This window comes from Myotis davidii, unplaced genomic scaffold (assembly GCF_000327345.1).
Source record: "Myotis davidii unplaced genomic scaffold, ASM32734v1 scaffold38, whole genome shotgun sequence".
Lineage (NCBI taxonomy): Eukaryota > Metazoa > Chordata > Mammalia > Chiroptera > Vespertilionidae > Myotis > Myotis davidii.
The window spans coordinates 3479163-3497604 of NW_006291383.1; the positions used below are offsets into that span (position 1 = coordinate 3479163).

At 37.4% G+C, this 18442-nt stretch overlaps 1 protein-coding gene across 1 annotated transcript in view; it reads right to left on the minus strand.

The window, feature by feature from the left end:
- Positions 1-17864: 17864 nt before the first annotated feature.
- Positions 17865-18442, minus strand: part of LOC102753686 (dynactin-associated protein) — a 15372-nt gene continuing 14794 nt past the window's right edge. Inside the window, 1 exon segment of the mRNA XM_006764608.1 lies at positions 17865-18284. Within this exon segment, the coding sequence (XP_006764671.1) occupies positions 17865-18284 (420 nt within the window).

Genomic DNA, 18442 nt, shown 5'->3' on the forward strand with positions numbered 1-18442 from the left:
TTCAAACTTAATTTGAATTGGTTGCTCAAGGCAGCAATCTCCGGCGTTAACCTATGCCGCCATCTTTGGTTCTCCTTCCTTCCTTTCTTCCTTCCTCCCTTCCTCCCTTCCTTCCTTCCTTCCTTCTTTCCTTCTTCCTTCCTTCCCTTCTCTTTCTTTCATTCCCTTGTGGCCAAAATAAATCCTGTCTCATTAATCCAGTGTCACCTGATGGTATCTGAACCCACTCTTATGTAATGGTTGAATAACTTTAGATCTTCAAATTATAATTCTAAACTTCTCAGTGGCCTTCTAAATCTTAGAGTAGCAAATATCTGACAAAGTTAGCATTAGAAAGCTGGTTCCCTAACTTTTTTTTTTTAATATACGCTACTACATTTTATTAGAAAGACATGCCCTCTCTAAAGCCAAAGGGAAAGTCAGAAGACAGTGACAACGGCCTTCAATGCACTGAAAAAACAATTGCTGGTGAGCTAGAAGTCTACGGTCAACAAAAATATCTGCCAGTGAAAAAGTTTAAATCAGATTATTTAAAGTTATCAGCAACAGGCACTCACTAAAAGAAATGCAAAAGAGCAGAAGGGAAGAAATCTTAGTTGGAAGGGTTGAGATGTAAAAAGGAAAGGTGACAAGATAAGAATGTCCACTATGACCCCTGCTCTGCAATATTGTACAGAAATTCCTAATCAGGGCAGTAAAATAGCAAATTAATGATATGAAGAAGTTAAACTGTTCCTATTTGCATATGAGTATAAACATAGAAATAAGAAGGCAGGCAAGCTATTAGAATGAGTCAGAGTTTAGCAAGATTAGTAGATACAAAATCAGTACAAAAACAATTTAAGAAATCAATTGTGTTTTTGTATACCAACAATAATATTCAGAAAAACTAAAACTTAAAGAAATATTACTGGAAATTTTCAAGTATCTAGAAATAAACCTAACCATAGACATGTAATACTTTTACTGGAAACATTCTAAAACTTTATTAAGTCATTAATGAAGTCCCAAATAAATATACTGTTAGCAACAGTTTCAATTGGCGAGACCATTTAGAAAACACTTGACATTATCTAGTAAATTGGAAGATATTCATATAGTACTGTGATCTAGTAATTCCGCTCCTTGTATATTAGCAAGGGAAATACACAGATGCATGTGCGAACACACACACACACACATACACACACACACACACATACACACGATGTAATTGTTCAGAATCCTTAGACCTGGAGAGAGTATGTTTCTGGGTTCTGTTGTAAATACTCTGAAATGGAAAGCTTATCTCTATGTCAAAGTTATGGTGCCAATTTTAAATCCCAGAAATGTCAACTTTTTAAAGCAGTTGATAACAGTGCAGAGAAATTAAATATGTTGTCCAGAGAGCATGGTTATTGGGATCAGTTGTGCTTCTTCTTGGTACCAAAAATCAGATAAAAATCAAAAGAAAAGATCAATTTCTGCTTTTCTCCCATTGCTAGTTGACTTGCTTATGGACTCCCAAATAGGTAAATGTAGAATTCTGAGAAAGTGATCAGAAGCTCAGTAGAGTAAGAAATAAAGTTGATAGACTAAAATATTAGAAGTTAAAACACTCTAGCTAAATTAAATTTTATTATATAATGTGTGTACATATACAATAATATATAAATAAACAAATATTAATGACACACTTTACTATAAACATATACACAATGTATATGCATATAAGTGCACATATATACAAAATAGTAACAATTCCAGCATTTCACTTATAGATATGACATTAATATACAGTGGATGGCACTGTCACTAACTATGTAACAAGGCTGCCCTGCTTACTGCGTTTTCCTTGCTTTGACTATGTTTTTAGTCTTTGCTAACTGTGTCAAGAAAAAAGTTGTGTGTGTGGTGTGTGTGTGTGTGTGTGTAGTCATGTCCTTTGTTTTATACTCTGAAATTAAAAATTATAATAGCCATTTACATATTATTCAACATTCACTTTACAGAATACTCATAGGTATATATTTATATGTTTATTCATGTTCATGTTTATGTTTATTCATGCTCATATTTATGTTTTATGGCAGTTTGACTTTGTGGTTTATTGTTCTTTTTTCTAGTAAATTTTTCTGTTACAAGACACTAGTTACTTTCCCCCCCTATGTGTTGCAGTTATTTTTTCTGTAGTATTTTTCCTGTTTTATAAAGAAATTTATTTTTACTTACAGAAGTTTTTAAAACTTAGGAGGGTAAGCTAATTATCTCTGCTTTTTATGTTTTCATGTTCAACAATTAACTTTTTAGTACATTGGCAATCGACTTCGATTTCTTTTTCCCCCCAAACATTTAACCAATTGTTCCAGAACATTTAATATATATTCCTCTTTCAATTTGTAATATATAAGTTTTTACATTATAGATTGTTTTTTTCAAGTTCTTATAAACAACCTAACCTAATTTCAAACAAACAATTATCTTATTAAGAGCTTAATACAGGTAAAGGAAGTTTGTTGAACATTCTTGTGATGACATACAGGGCATAAATATTTTGACAAATATGACATGAATATCCAAACTTTTATGTTTTAATTGAACTTTATGAAATTGGTCTACATATATTGTATATTATAACAAATTAATATTTGGTTATATATCTAGCAGATGACTTCCTGCTATCTATTCTCCACAATCATTTTCCTAATTCTCATCAATAAGGACAATTGACATTTGACACATGTCCTTTCTTTTGACAACACCTTTTTCTGAAAGTATGTCCTCCCTTTAATTACCTATGGATTTCTGCATTTTTAATCCTGTGACTATAATTCTCTCTCTGAAGATACTGTAGTCCCAGCTAAGCTCTGCTATGGCACTGAGCACAACCTATTGTAATTAAATATATTTCAATAGGGCAGGGACCAGGCCAATTTCTGAAATGTATTTCCTGAGTGGTTAGTACCCAACAGCATAATTTATAAGAACTTAATCAATACTGGATGACTAACTGATAAATTACTGGTTGAGGTTACAAAGTTCCATAAATACGTGATTTATGGTAATTACTGAAGAGTTTCGTTTGGGAATACATGACGCCCAACAGACTTGGAGCACTTGAGTTAATTGGTGCACCCAAGTATTAGGCGTCACTTTTCTGGTCTGAGAATTCTATCTACTCTGCAAAATGTTTCATTACAATGAAGGTTTCCCAAGTTCTCATTTCAGCCAACTTGATAGAACCTTTCAATCCTGCATCCTTCTGGATGGCTATACTTCAGTATATTTCTTGTTTTGTCCTGATCAGCAGAAAATGGAGTCCGAGACCAAATCTGCACTGAAATGAATCCCAGAGCCTTTGTGACCACTGTTACAATGACCTGCTGAAACTACCCCTCTAGAGTGATTCAAGCAGCCCATTTTGACAGAGTGGCACGAGTTGGGGAAGTAGAAGAATGGTTACATTTGTTATTGTTGGAGACATTTCCTGACATTCATCAAAAAATTTATAACAATCAAAATACAAAGACTAGTAATACAGACACCTACCTCTGTTTCTACTGTCCATAATAAAACATAGCAGTCACTAATACAATTGTAGCCCCATTATACATTCCCCTATAATATCCTCTATCCCCAGAAGTTGCCAGAACCTTAAATTATGTTATCATTCCCTTCTATTTCTTTATAGCTAGATTACATACTCCTGCATTTTTAGAAACATAAATGGTAAAGGTATTAAGCTGTATGCTTCTGGACTTGCATTTATTTATTTATTTATTTATTTTATTTCTATTTTGAAATTTCTACTTCAAACCATGCTGTTATGAACATCTCATCCATGTCTTCTGGCACTGAGAGTTGACCCTTGAACACCAGGGGATGGAGGAAGGGCAGGAGCCTGAGGGTTAGGGGCACCGACCTTCTGTGCACTCAAGAACCTAAGTATAGCTTTTCACTCCCCCAACTTAACTACTGATAGTCTACCATTGACTGGAAGCCTTACTGTAACATAAATAGTCAATTTGTACACATTTTTATGTTATATGTATTATATACTGAATTTTACACTGAAATAAGCTTGAGAAAGAAAATGTTGTTCATGAAATCATAAGGGAGAGAAAACACATTTATAGTATTTATTGAAAAAAATCCACGTATGAGTGACTCATGTATTCGAACCTGTGTTTGAAATGGTATAGATATAGCTATTACTAGAGAAACACAAAGAGAGAGAGGAGTTGCTATGTTACAGGGCATGCAAATTTCAAATTTATTGGAAAATGCAAAAATATTTTCCTAAGTGCTTATACTAGTCTGCATCCCTACAAGCAGTGTATGAGAGTGACCATTTGTCTATATCATTGTCAATACTTGAGATTTTCAGACTTTTAAAACATACTTTCCAATCTAGTGGATATAAATGACCCCAGAGTGAATCTAGTGGAGAATGCAATTCCAAAACCATTACCTCCTACCCAGACCTTTCTCTGGAGTCTAGACATCTGCCCTCTATTAGATTTCCTCTCTTATACGTCCCAAAGACACCTCAACATGCACTGGTGGACCTGGATTGGACTAGGGCTCATGAAAAGGGGCATTAGTGATCACATGGAAGTCCAAGAACACATATAATGGGAGTCAGAAAATGAGATATCCAGAAAAGGAAGTGTTTGTGGTTGGAGTATAAAATTGAAGTTTAAACTTTTAGTGGGGGAGTTGTTCTTGCAGAGGATAGGGTCTATGGGTATTGGAGGCTAAATGACCACTATTTACATAAAGTGACGGTAGAGAAAATGAAAATGACCAGGAACTGCATAATGATGGTCACAGGGAGGTTAGAAAGTAGGAGAGCCAAATGGCAAGGGTCTCAAATAATGTGTTTTAGTGAGAAAAGATAAGTAATGGTTTGCCAGCAATGATGAGCAACTAGAATGCTTGCCTTCCTTTCATCCCCAATGTGGTCAAAGCATGCTACGAAGAAGTAATGAGTCATAGTCTCTAAAGACAAAGGGAAATGTCATCCTATGGAAAGAGACAGTGTTTTTTTAAGGCAAAAAGATGGTGGAATCACTGTTGAAAGAAACCAAAAAGGTAAGAGAGTTTGTAACAGGTGTTTCATAGGACACAGTGGGAGAGGTTAGGAAGAAAGGGACGAATTAACAGGTGAACTAGGAGAGAGAAAGTAGAGAGCAAGATGGGGATGAAAGTCGGGGCAGGCATTGGTGATGAGAAGGGGTTATCTCTCCTTTAGTTAGAAGGGGTTATCCCGGTGGAATCTGCAGATCTCATTCTTCAAGGGGCACTTTGGTGAAAGCCTTTTCAGTGCAACACAAGCCAAGGCCTGACATCTCAGGGTTCCAAATTGCGAGACATGGGACACAATGAGTCAAGGTCTAATCCAACACTTGGAACAAACATTTCTGAACCAGGTACTAGAAGCTTGGCACAAGACTAAGCACTGGGGATTAAACATTTGTGCAGGCCGGCTTTGGAACTGTAGGCGCAATTAATTTATAGCCCCAACATGCTCAGTAAAAAACAACTGCTTATCCTTAAATTTGGTTTTATTCCCAGCCTTGAGACGTTATTCAATTTGCCCAGGGGTGGAATCTCTGAAAAACGAGTTTAAAGTATCTTATTTAAATTTTTCAAAACCTTCAGAATCTCAGAGCTTGTCTGGTTTGAAGATACTCCCTGCACTGTTGGAAGTCTGTTTTTCATACGTAGACAGTAGAAAAGGGTCCAGAAAAGAAGAGTATGGGGGACATCCATTATTAATACATTGAGTGAGCTGCTTTCCTCACATCATCTTTTTTTGAAATTTATCTTTATTGTTGAAACTATTACAGATGTCCCCTTGTTTCCCCATTGCTCCTTCCACCCTGTACTCCCCTCTTTCACCCCCCCTTTCACCTCACTATTGTCTGTGTCCATGGTTATGCATATGTTAAGTAACATGCACAAGGCTGTGTGTCCATGGGTTATGCATATATGCATATAAGTTCTTTGGTTAATCTCTCCTGACCCCCTACCCTCCCACCCCCACCTTCCCTCTGAGATTTGTCAGCCTGTTCTATGCTTCTATGCCTCTGGATCTATTTTGTTCATCAGTTAATTTTGTTCACTAGATTCTGCATATGAGTGAGATTATGTGATACTTGTCTTTCTCTGACTGGCTTATTTTGCTTAGGATAATACTCTCCAGGGCCCTCCATTGTTGTCTCAAAGGGTAAGAGATCCTTCTTTTTTATAGCTGCATAGTACTCCATTGGGCAAATGTACCACAGCTTTTTTATCTACTGACGGGCACTTGGGCTGTTTCCAGATCTTAGCTATTATAAATTGCACCACCATGAACATAGGGGTGCATATATTCTTTCTGATTGGTGTTTCGGGATTCTTGGGATATAATCCTAGAAGTAGGATCACTGGATCAAATGGCAGTTCCATTTTTAAGTTTTTGAGGAAACTCCATACTGTTTTCCATAGTGGACCAGCAGTGCACCAGGGTCCCCTTTTATGCACAATCACACTTGTTTGTTGATTTGTTGATGGCAGCCATTCTGTGAGGTGATACCTCATTGTCATGTTTTGTTTTTTATCTTTATCTCATTGTCTTTTTAATTTGCATCTTTCTGATGATCTTGAGCATTTTCTTATATGTCTCTTGGCCATCTCACATTATCTTATTTCAACTCTTCAAGAATAAGACTACTTCCACCTCAACTCCCAATCTTTCCTAAGGGGTTAATGTGGGAACTGCAAATACAAATCTACTCTGCTACTTCTGCAGAGGAAAATCTTCTAGAAAAAGTCATAGTCTTTTAGAGTATACATTGCATGTGGCACTATTTGTAATGAACTGGTAACAGATCCATTGTTTCTTTTTTCTTTTTTATTGAATTTATTGGGGTGACATTGGTTAATAAAACTATATAGGTTTCAGATGTACAATTCTATAACTCATCATCTGTATATTGTATTGTGCATTCACCATCCCAAGCCAAGTGTCCTTCCATCACCATTTATACCCTCTGTACCTTCTTCTACTTCCCCTACTCACTTTGCCGCTGGCCATCACTATCCTGCTGTCTGTATCTTTGAGTTGTTGTGGGGTTTTTGCTTAATCCCTTTACATTTTTCACCCATCCCAGCAACCTCCCTCCCCACTCACATCTGTCAGTCTATTCTCTATCTATGAGTCTGTTTCTAGTCTGTTTGTTTATCATGTCCATTAGATTCTACATATGAGTGTAAATTTTAGTTTTAGGCTGCTAACTATGCTTAATTTGAGAGGATGTTCAAAGAACTTTGCTAAGTCCTGAAGAACCATAAAGAAATGGTGCTCTGACATCATGCATTCTGTCTTCTACCTGACTGTTTGCATAGTTAACCATGTGGAAAAGTAACATTGATTCTGTATCTGCAGAAATTGGTTTCTCCGGTGGTTGAAATCAAAAAGCAATTTAATTCTATATCTACGTGATTACCATTGGCTCACGCAATGAGAGGTCTGTATATTACAAGTGCCTTTATGAAATCATACCTATTTAACCTTAATATAGGTGAAATAAACATTGCTGCCAAACATATTGAATTACCAATAGACAACTAGATATTTCATGACAGGTGGAGAATTCAAAATATAGGTAAAATGGAAGAGTTAAAAATATTTCTACTATTCACTGGGTTTCAAGTTGTCAACATCTATAGGCTTTCTTGTATTTTCCTTCCATTCCATGTCAACCATTTCACAATACCAACTCTAGAAATATTTGTCACTTTGTTTAATGCCTTTTGTAGTTGCAGATTTCAGGAAATACTGGACTTAATTGATGTTAAGCTACCTATGATACATCTACCTCAGGGTGGATTCAGTTCAACAATTATGATTTCACATTATAGGTTACACCTTTTGGGATAGGATGTTTGGAGCATATACGTTCTGTAAAACAATAATATGACCATGACACCATTTGACAGAAACTTTATATAACTACTTTTTTATGAGCTTTTCTAGAAAGACAATGAATCTGAAATCCAGTATAAAATTTGTTCCATCGACCTACTAGTTTATGTTAAAGTATCTAAAATGACAAAGACCATTTGTCTTTGTAAAAGCTCTGAACTCTTTATATAAATTACTAGAAAACTCTATTGGCAACTGCCCAAACCACTTTAAATTCTAGACTTAAATAACTTCAAACATTGCTTGTATGCGGGTGTCAATTACCTCCTACTGACAAAAAAAGAAAGCAAAGATCTAGTTTACCTGTCATCTCCTACTTAAAACCATGCCTCCAGCCTATTGTCTTGACTTATGTAATTACTCACCTGTTTTCTTAACTGAAACATGAAACGTAAGGGACCACAGAAATTACCTAGTCTCATTTCCTCACTTATCAGACTTGCAGAGTTGTGGTGAAGTGAGGTTCCCTGACAACCAACTTCACCATTCACAATTTCTGTCCTTTTAGCTTAGTTTTAAACTTTGACTGAGGCAGAAGTTGAAGTTTCTTTGAGAAGTCACAGGTAAATAACCAAACTGGAAAAAAAAGTTTATCATAGTGAATTGAAGCCAGCTTAGCTACAATGATGGAGCAAGAAGATCCTATTCCTGCCAGCAGGCTTGGCTCAGTGGTTAAGTGCTGACCTATGAACCAGGAGGTTATGGTTCAATTCCCAGTCAGGGCACATGCCCAGGTTGTGGACTCGGTCCCCAGGGTAGGGAATACAGGAGTCAGTGGATCAATGATTCTCTCTCATCTCTGATGTTTCTCTCTCTCTCCCTCTCCCTTCCTCTCTAAAATCAATAAAAACATATATTTTTAAAAAATTTTTAAAAGAATATCCTCTTCCTAATTGGAAGTAGGCTGGCGTGGGAAGTTAGATGGTGTATAGTGTGTAAATATATTCTGATAGGTAAGTTACAGGAGTGTCTCTCTCTTTTTCTGTCTGGAAAATCTGAATTATTCTTTGAATTGCATATCCTGCTCAAGACCCACATTCTCCACTAAACCTTGCCTGGTAGCTGATAAAGAATCTATAATCAGGACATCATTCCCCAACAACTTTACCTTCTAGTTTACATTTATAATAATTGTATTACGAAGAACTCTTTTTTAACTTGACAACTTGGTATTTTACATTCATCTTGCTTAACGCTTTGTTCCATCATACAGAGGTAATGTAGTTGACAAACCTTGGTTCATTACTGAAAAATAACCATTCATTCATTCATTCAATCAACACCCATTGACATCAACTTTGTGTCTGGTATAGTCCTATGCTAAGTGCTATGGGTTTAGGAGATAAAGACAGTGAGCTCAGTCAGTAAGGAGATTACAAGACAGTGTGGTTTGTGTTTTGATAAAGCAACTTACTTCTTTGAGCACTCAGAGAATGGTGCCAAACCACATAACCCAGTTGGTGATATTAAGGAAGTCATTCTATAGAATTCACACAACTAAGCTGGGGGTTAAGGATGGGTAAGAAGTAATCCAGGTAAAGAAAGAAGAGTGCAAGCTCCAGGAAGAGCCAGCAGTTCAGGAAAAGACTGGTGGATCCCCAGAAAATGCATTAGGTGCAGGCTGGAAAGGAAAGGCGGCAGATCTCGTGTAGGAAACTCGATGCTATTCTGAAGGCTATTAGAAATCAGAGGATTCGCTGAAGCGACAAAATAGAATTTGTATTTTTGGAAAGATTCCTCTCACTGAAGCATGGAGAGTGAGTTGAAAGGGCAAGAGGGGGAGAGAGGGAGCCCAGGCTAGAAGTTGAAAGAACCAATCCCTGGGATCAGGCCTATACCAGCAGTCGGACATCCCCCAAGGGGTCCCAGTTGGAAAGGGTGCAGGCTGGGCTGAGGGGATGACCCCCGCCCCCATGAATTTCATGCACTGGACCTCTAGTAAGTATACATTTTCCAAAAGCTGTTTTCAACTATACTATGTTGAACCCCACCTGCCAATAAATAGTGGATATTGTAACGATACGTTTCCTGAAGTGGCTTTTCCCCCCTCATGCCTACACTGCCAAGAACGTTTCTCCAGTGCCCTGCACTGTCCTGTCTTTCTCCTGAGCACTCAATGCCAATCCCTGGAGAAGATCCTGTTAGTAGATACAAGCTCCCCTTCTGTCTGTGGCTCCTGGGGTTTCTGTGTTCTCACACTAGCCCACACTTGGCCTTTAGCAACTTGATAAAAAAAAATTTTAGTTGAATTCCTAACTGCTGTATTATGACCCCATCTTCCTATTGTGTTCTGCCACAAGTGAAGCAGCACCTGGGTCCGCCTTTCCTTGGAGACCTGTCTTTATTTGAATTTCAGGCTAGTACGTCACTCTGTGGTGTCAGTTCTCTGATGGGTTCAGAATGCCATGATTTTGTGGATTGTCCGTTTTTTTCTTGTTAGGGTGAAAGTAACGCTCTTTCTGCTTCCTATATCTTAGTAAACTGGAGGTTTAGGCGACCTACCTGCTCTGAAATGCCATTTATTTCTTCTTTGTAAAATAAAAAGATATTAACAGTCACCTCGTTGACTTCTCATGAAAAATGTCTGAGATATAAAGCACCTCATCTACAATCAGTTTTATTAAACGTCCTCCCACTCTCAAGTTGCCCGCTAGTGTTTATTTGGAATTCATTAAAAGTTTGTTGTGTAAACTATGTCATTTATGCACACTTTGATGACTGGGTGGCAATTTTGGTACCCCTTTTATACAGCCTGTTTCAACATCAGTTTTTATCCTTTCCAAGAATAAGATCATTGCCCTAACCAGTTTGGCTCAATGGATAGAGCGTCGGCCTGCAGACTCAAGGGTCCCAGGTTTGATTCCGGTCAGGGGCATGTACCTTGGTTGCAGTCACATACCCAGTAGGGATTGTGCAGGAGGCAGCTGATCGATGTTTCTCTCTCATCGATGTTTCTAACTCTCTATCCCTCTCCCTTCCTCTCTGTAAAAAATCAATAAAATATTTTTTTTTAAAAAAAAGCTCTTCATTAAAAAAAAAAAATAAGATCATTGATAGAGGTAACGGGATGACAAGATTCTAACCAATGCACCTGACCAAAATAGGTCTAATGGTACAAGGGAGCCCATTGGATTTGTTTTCCTTTAATTCATTTAATTGATTCACTTATTCAACATGGGCTTACCAGGCTCTTACTAGATGTTTGCCAGATATTATTCCAGTCTGGCATTTAGGGTGCCATTCAGCTGAGAGGGGGAGACCACAGGGTAGGAAAGGTTCAATGCCGCTGGCAATTATGTACAGAAGCAGACTCTAGCATCAGGCAAGTGAGATAACAATGTATGATGAAATGAGAATGAAATGATGAGGTAAGGTCTCACTCTACCTCAAAGAAAGAAAAGGAAAAGCTTCTCCATGAAGCAGGGATTCTGTTAGCTGCCATCTGCGACCTGCTACAATCCAGATTCACCTCACCACGTGGACCACCTAGCAGCCTGCACCCCTTCACGCAGACTATTTTCCTTATTGCTGCAGCTCAGGCACAGGTCTGGCCCAGAGTGCTCCAGGTGTGTCATTTCCACACATGAAACCATTTTCAAGAGAAAAGAAAAAGTGTGCCATCTAGGTGAGCTGTATTTGCTGAAAAGATAACCTAAGTTTTCTTAATAACTTTTTTTTTCCAAATGATAATAGTAGATTTAGAAAATACAAAAACATAATCAACCAAAAAAGTTACCTAACACTTCACTAGTTGAGAGAAGCTTTTTTTAAAGCATATGTCTGTCTTTCTTTTCCTCTTGAAATTGCATTGTATGTTTTATAATCTGCTTTTTTTCAAGATGTTTGAAAATATCATGGCTATATTGTATTTCATCATGTAGCCTATCTGCTTTTTGGACAACTGTTTTTTCAGTATTTTGCATTTGTAAAACTACAAAAATCTAATTTGTACCACATTTCAAGTATTTCCTTAGCAGATATCCCAATAATTGGACTTACTCTGACAAACGGTATAACATTTGAAAGCTACCAATATAGGTGGCCAAGTTTTTCCCCTCAGTACATTCCCTCAAACATATAATAAAAAATATTCCATAATTCAATAATAGTGCCATCAACCAAATACAGGATTGCTTATTTCACTTCATGCTCGCCACAACTAAGTGGGTTTTAGTCCCTGTACCACTAAGGAAAGCAAAGGCATTTGTCATTTTATTTTAAACTAGAGACCCAATGCATGAAATTTGTGCATGGGGGGTGGGGGTCCCTCAGCCCAGCCTGGGCCCTCTCGCAATCCAGGACCCCTCAGAGATGTCCAACTGCCAGTTTAGATAGGGCCTAAACCAGCAGTCAGACATCCCTCTCTCAATCCGGGACCCCTTGCTCCTAACTTCCCACCTGCTTGCTCCTAACCACCCGCATGCACACTCCTTACCACTTGGTTCTCTGCTCCTTAGTGCTGCCACAGAGGTGGGAGAGGCTCCTGCCACCACTGCTGCTCTAACCAGCTGTGAGCCTGAGCTCTGGCTTAGCAGTGCTCCCGCTGTGGGAGCGCTCTGACCACCAGTAGTCGCTTAGGCTTTTATATATATAGATTATTCATGCTGAAGACTTTTTGTTACTGAGTTATTTATTATTATGTTTCCTCATATTCTCTGTTAATGTGCTTTGTACATGTAATTGAAGAGACCTCAGTGATTTTCTAATAGTAGAATCATCTTTAATCTTTTATAATTAGTTTCGCTTCAGGGAAAAGATCTCAGGCTACTCCAAAGATTATGGGTTGTCCCTCAAATTCCAAGGAATCACAACTATAGGAGAACAGTTCTCTAAAGGAAGAGAACTGGCAGTTCAGAGTTGAACCAGAATTCTGCTCTTTATTGCAGGAACAGGTGAGTCATTCAAAAATCTAGTTCCATCACAGGGAAGGTCAGAGTTAAAGGGCTTTTCTTGGTCTTCTTAAAGTGACTTAATGCCAACACAATGTTGAATTGATGAAAATATATCCCCAAAAGGTCTTGATAGTTGTCTTTTTTTTTAACTGGGGTGAAATCTGGGCCTTTTGGATAGAGTGTCTTGGCTGTACTCAACTGTTTCAGAGCATCTGCATGTGAACCAGCTTTGGCAATGGCCCAGGAAGTGACTGCTTGTATTGTCACTTGAAACTATTTTGAACATCAACTTTCTGCAAGTAGGCTTTTAATATTAGCTTTGAGAAAGTCACAGTAGCTGCCGAACCATCTTTTGTCCTGATGTAGATTAAGTGGCTGTGACTCAAGCAATAACGTAATCGCAATCCTAAATAAATTGTATTATAATTTTAGCTTCATTGAAAGTCACCCCACCTTTTACCCTAGAGGGGAACAGAAGTGCTGACTGAAATAGAACCCTGGAGTGTCCAGTTTTGATGACATTCTGCCTCTTCTTGGTCAAATGGCTGAGAAGTCATCTTAGATCAGTAAATAAAAAGGACTTGAAAGTGTGGGCCAAGATTAAGGGGTAGGAGTCATTGCAGATCTGAAGGGAAAATAAAAAAGGGATACTCCAAGAGTATCACAGTTGCCAGAAATATTAACCCAGATGAGAAAACCAGAACACCATGCCAAGGCAGCTAAAGAGAAAACAGTTAACAGAAGCATCCAGGAAAACTAAAGCTAAAAGAGCAGAGTCCATCAGGTGTGGTCTTGAAACAAAGTCAAGTAGAGGGCCTTTGCCACAGTTTTTTTGTTTGTTTTTGAAAGCAGTAATTTTTAAAAAAATCTTTATTGTTGAAAGTAATACATAGGTCCTCCTTTTTCCCTCATTAACCTCTTCCAGCATGCTCCTGTCCCTCCTCTACGCCCCCCGCAGGCCCTCACCACCCCATTGTCTGTGTCCACAGATTATGCATATCACAATATAAGTTCATTGGATGATCTCTTCCCACCTACCCTCCCCTGTCTTCCCTCTGAGGCTCAACAGTCTGTTCATGCTTCTCTGTCTCTGGGTTTCAGTCATTGGTTCTCTTCCCCCCCACCCTCCCCTGCCTTCCCTCTGGGGTTCAACAATCTGTTCATGCTTCTATTTTTCTGGGTCTATTTTTGACCATCATTTTATTTGGCTCATTAGATTCCACATATGAGTGAGATCATGTGGTACTTATCGTTCTCAACTGGCTTAGTATTAGATATCTATGTTCCATTTACCCACTGACAAGCCACAGAGAACATTTGGTTCAAGCGGACTAGAAAGTCCTGATGAAGTGGCCCCAGCCTCATTTCATGGAACAAACAGCTGGACATTATCCAGCACAACAGGAGGCAGCCGCCAGGAGGGCAAGACAGCAGGCCAACAATAGCAATGGCCGCTTACAGCCCACAGCCTATGGCCAGCGCTAATTGTTCTGAAGGACAACAAACTCCATCTAATCAGACTAGAACACTTACACACCCCCAGCCTCCTCTGCCTCTTATGGTTTTGGCACATAAAATTCAACCCCGAGGACAGCGGAAGCTGAGTCCTAACTTTCCCGGGTTGTGGCTTTATCCCCCATTCCCTCTAAGAAACTCCTCTCTTGCTGCTGTGTCTGCCTATTTCCTTGAGCAACTCCGTTCTTACTAGTACACATGGCACACGGGGTTTTATTTTGTCTTAAATTAGTTATACTCAGAAGAGCTTCCTGAAAGCTAGCTAAAATCATACTAGATATTGTCTGTGATACACCCACAAAAAAAGTTTTAAATTTTTTATGATATTGTTAGGAAGGGAAAATATAAAGTTTCAAAGTAGCAAATGCTGAGATCTGAAAATAAGTGACAAAGAAACAAGAAATAGAGAGAGCAAGTAAGGTGTATAAAGTTTCAGCAACTTCATAAAGCATAAAAATGTGCTGCACACCAATTTTAAAGAAGAAACATTAACTTAAAAAATATCCATTCTAGGCCAGGAACTACATCTGCCTTCTAGGGAGGAACTGCTAAGATTTTATTGAAAACTAGAGGCCTGATGCGTGAAATTCGTGCAAGGGGCTCGGCCATCACAGCCATGGTGGCTTGCCGTGGCCCTCGCAGCCCTGGTTTCGTCCTGAAGGTCGTCCAGAAGGACCTCCAGTCTAATTAGCATATTATCCTTTTATTTATTAAAAATTAGTGTTGTTTTCCCCACCTGCCACCACTGATGCTCCTCTTCCAATGATCAACAGTGACCTGAAGTCTTCACTAGGAACTAAGAGAATTTATGAACTCCAGATTTATGGAAACTGTGAGCATTCAGAAAATAATCAAGTACATTACTAAAGGGTGGGGAATAAGTCTTATAAAAAACTAAAAGAATTGAAATGATTCAACTTAAACAAAAATTGGCTAAAGTGTTTTATTAATACTAACATTTAAGAGTTAAATGTTCTTTTCTTGCAGAATCAGGCCTTAAAAATTATCTTTCAAATATAAACATTTGAAATAAAATTTTATTGGAGTCTACTATATGCCAGGTGGATACAATAATAGGTAATACAGACGATCTATAGTCATGGATCTTACATAATACAAATCAGCTACCATTTACTCATTTGTTCAATGTATATTTTTAAAGACCAATTTTGTTACAGGCTGAGGAAATCTTAATCTTTATAAAATAAGCTGTATATGTATTTATTTACAAGTATGAGTAAACTTCAGATCATTTATCATTCTGATGATTAATAGATCTCTGAAAGAATTGGAAAATGATAACTCAAAATCAGAAATTTAATGGTCTAATCAGTGATGTTTTAAACATCTCATAAAATATTCCTAACCAAAACAGCAAGGAGGGAAGTGAAGGTCAATTTGCATTACAAGAAATCTAAATTAAAACGTATGTACTAAAATGTCACCACTTTTAAATACATATGATTAAAATAACTCAGCTAGTTAAAATTAACAATGAGTAGCCTTTTAGGTTCAACTTTCAGAGATTTTAAATGATTTAAAATTTGTGCAGAAGCTTTAATTTTAAAGTTTTTCTTGGAAATATTTTATTATTTGATAAATGAAACATTCCTGTCTTGATCATATATGTAATTAGTTAAGTAGATTTATTTTGTCCATGGGTGGTTTGTAATTCTTTTTCTTGCATACCTAGAATGAGATTCTGATTTTAAATATTTTTAATTAGAACTTATATCACTATATTATCATTTTTAGACTATGACTGTTGAATCAGTGATTCTCAAACCTGCCTGGACAGTACAAGCATCTATGAAGTTTTAAAAATTATAGATTATTAGTTCCAATCTAAAGATTCTGGTTTGGTAAATCTGGGATATCATTAATTGTAATTTAAATCTGCTGGAATTATTAAGAATTCAAAAATTAAATCTAAATTAATTAACTGCTCAGTTTGTGTTGCTATTTTTTTCTGTCTCTTTTAAAACATGAATTTTTATTGATTTTGGAGAGGAAGGGAGAATGAGAGAGAGATAGAAACATCAATGATGAGAGAGAATCATTGATCAGCTGCCTCCTACATGCCCCCTACTGAGGATCGAGCCTGCAACCCAGGCATGTGCCCCAACCGGGAATCAAACTGTGACCTCCTGGTTCATAAGTTGATGCTTAGCCACACCAGTGGGGCTGTGTCTTCTGTCTGTAGTACATAGCTAAAACTGAAGAGATGTCTTTTATTTTGTTTAGTTGATTAACCTACAAGATTGCAGAAAATTATGTAATTTTTAAAAAGAGATTCACATATACTTTCAATATTAATGTAAATAGAATATGATTGTTTAAAAGGTATTTGCAATCTAAGGAGACATTGAAGAAATATAACTTCACCATAAAAGAAAGTATTATAATAAATTCTAGAATTTCCTCTACATAAATTTGTTTAAATCGTACCTATTCAAAATTTCTGTTTATTATGCATTTAATTTGTGTACAGAGGAATGCAACATTCTGAACTGAAAATAATATATATTACAATCTAAACAACTAATTTTATCATAAGGTTTTTTTTATAAAACTTCTTTAATATTTCTTAAATAAACAAATTGGGTTACTTTTTCTATATGAAATTATGCTATTTTGAATGACAGCACCATCAGCAGATTCTTTATAGCTTAAAGAATCTATGTTCAGTTCTTTAAAAACAGTTTTAATACATTTAGACGTTCTCAGTGTTGAGTTAGTGAAGATTGAAGTAATTATTCCATTATTCACTGTCTAAATTCTTGTGAATAATATAGCTACCATAATGTCTTCAAGTGGCATCATGGTAGCGAATGAAAGAATATAAATAGCAGTAAATATTGACTCAGCTATTGCAGAAGAGGTAGCTACAGTTTGAGGGAAGAGCTAGTGGAAAAAGATAGTTGTAGGTTAATCTTTAGAGGTGTGGTCTTGAAATAACTAAAGGTTAACTCGCCACAGAAAAGAACGTTTTGATGCCTGATGGTAGTTCTATTAGGTAAAGTGATGATATGGCATTTGTAGTTGTATGTTACAGGTTGAAGAAGGAGACTGATGACTACTGTTATTGTAGGCTAAGTAGAAATTACAGTCGTTGTAGGGTGAATGGACGTGGTAGTGGTTGTAGATTCAACTGAAGTAAATATAGTTGTACATTAAAAGAGATGGTGGAAGTGGTGATTGTTTTGGTTGTCCACTGAGATAAAGTTTTATCAAAATTTTATGTTACAGCCCTAGCTGGTTTGGCTCAGTGGATAGAGTGTTGGCCTGCAGACTGAAGGGTCCCAGATTCAATTCTGGTCAAGGGCACATACCTGGTTTGTGGACTCAATCCCCAGTAGGGGCCATGCAGAAGGCAGCTGATCAATGATTCCCTCTCATTATTGATGTTTCTCTCTCTCTCTCCCTCTCCCTTCCTCTCTGAAATCAATAAAAAAATATATATTTAAAAAGTTTTATGTTACAATTGCAACTGTTGTAGATTCCATTTAACTGTGGGCATTTCTGGTTTTATTTGGAGTAGGAGTGATGGCTGTTGTGCTAGTAGGTTCAGTTGAACCTGTGGAGGTTGTAGGTGCAGTTGAAGTGGTGGTTGCGGCTATTGTGGCTGTAGATTCAGTAGACGTTGAAATGGTTGTAGAGTCTGTTGAAGTGGCTACAGTTGTAGGTTCAGTTGACGACGTGGTGGTCACTGTAGGCTGAGGAGCAGCAGAGGTTTTTCCATTAATAGCAGTCACAGGCTCCCCATCGTCTGGGGATATCTTGATAACAATGGAAGAGTTGTCATTTCCTCTGTTATTCACCAGGCATATTATGAGTACTCCAATTGCTGTTGTTATCACACAGGCTAAGAGACAAGCCAAAAAGATGTTCCACAGAGTCCAATTACAGCAGCAATTTCTTTTCACCTGAGAGTGTCAATAAAAATATTAGTAATGAAAAACAAAAATTCTTTCGATTTATCATCCCTTTTGTTTTGTGTACAACTTAGTGCATTAACATCATTTGAATCCCTATACTCTCTGAAGATATTTAGGCTTAAAATCCAAGTTTTCCTCCAGGCAGA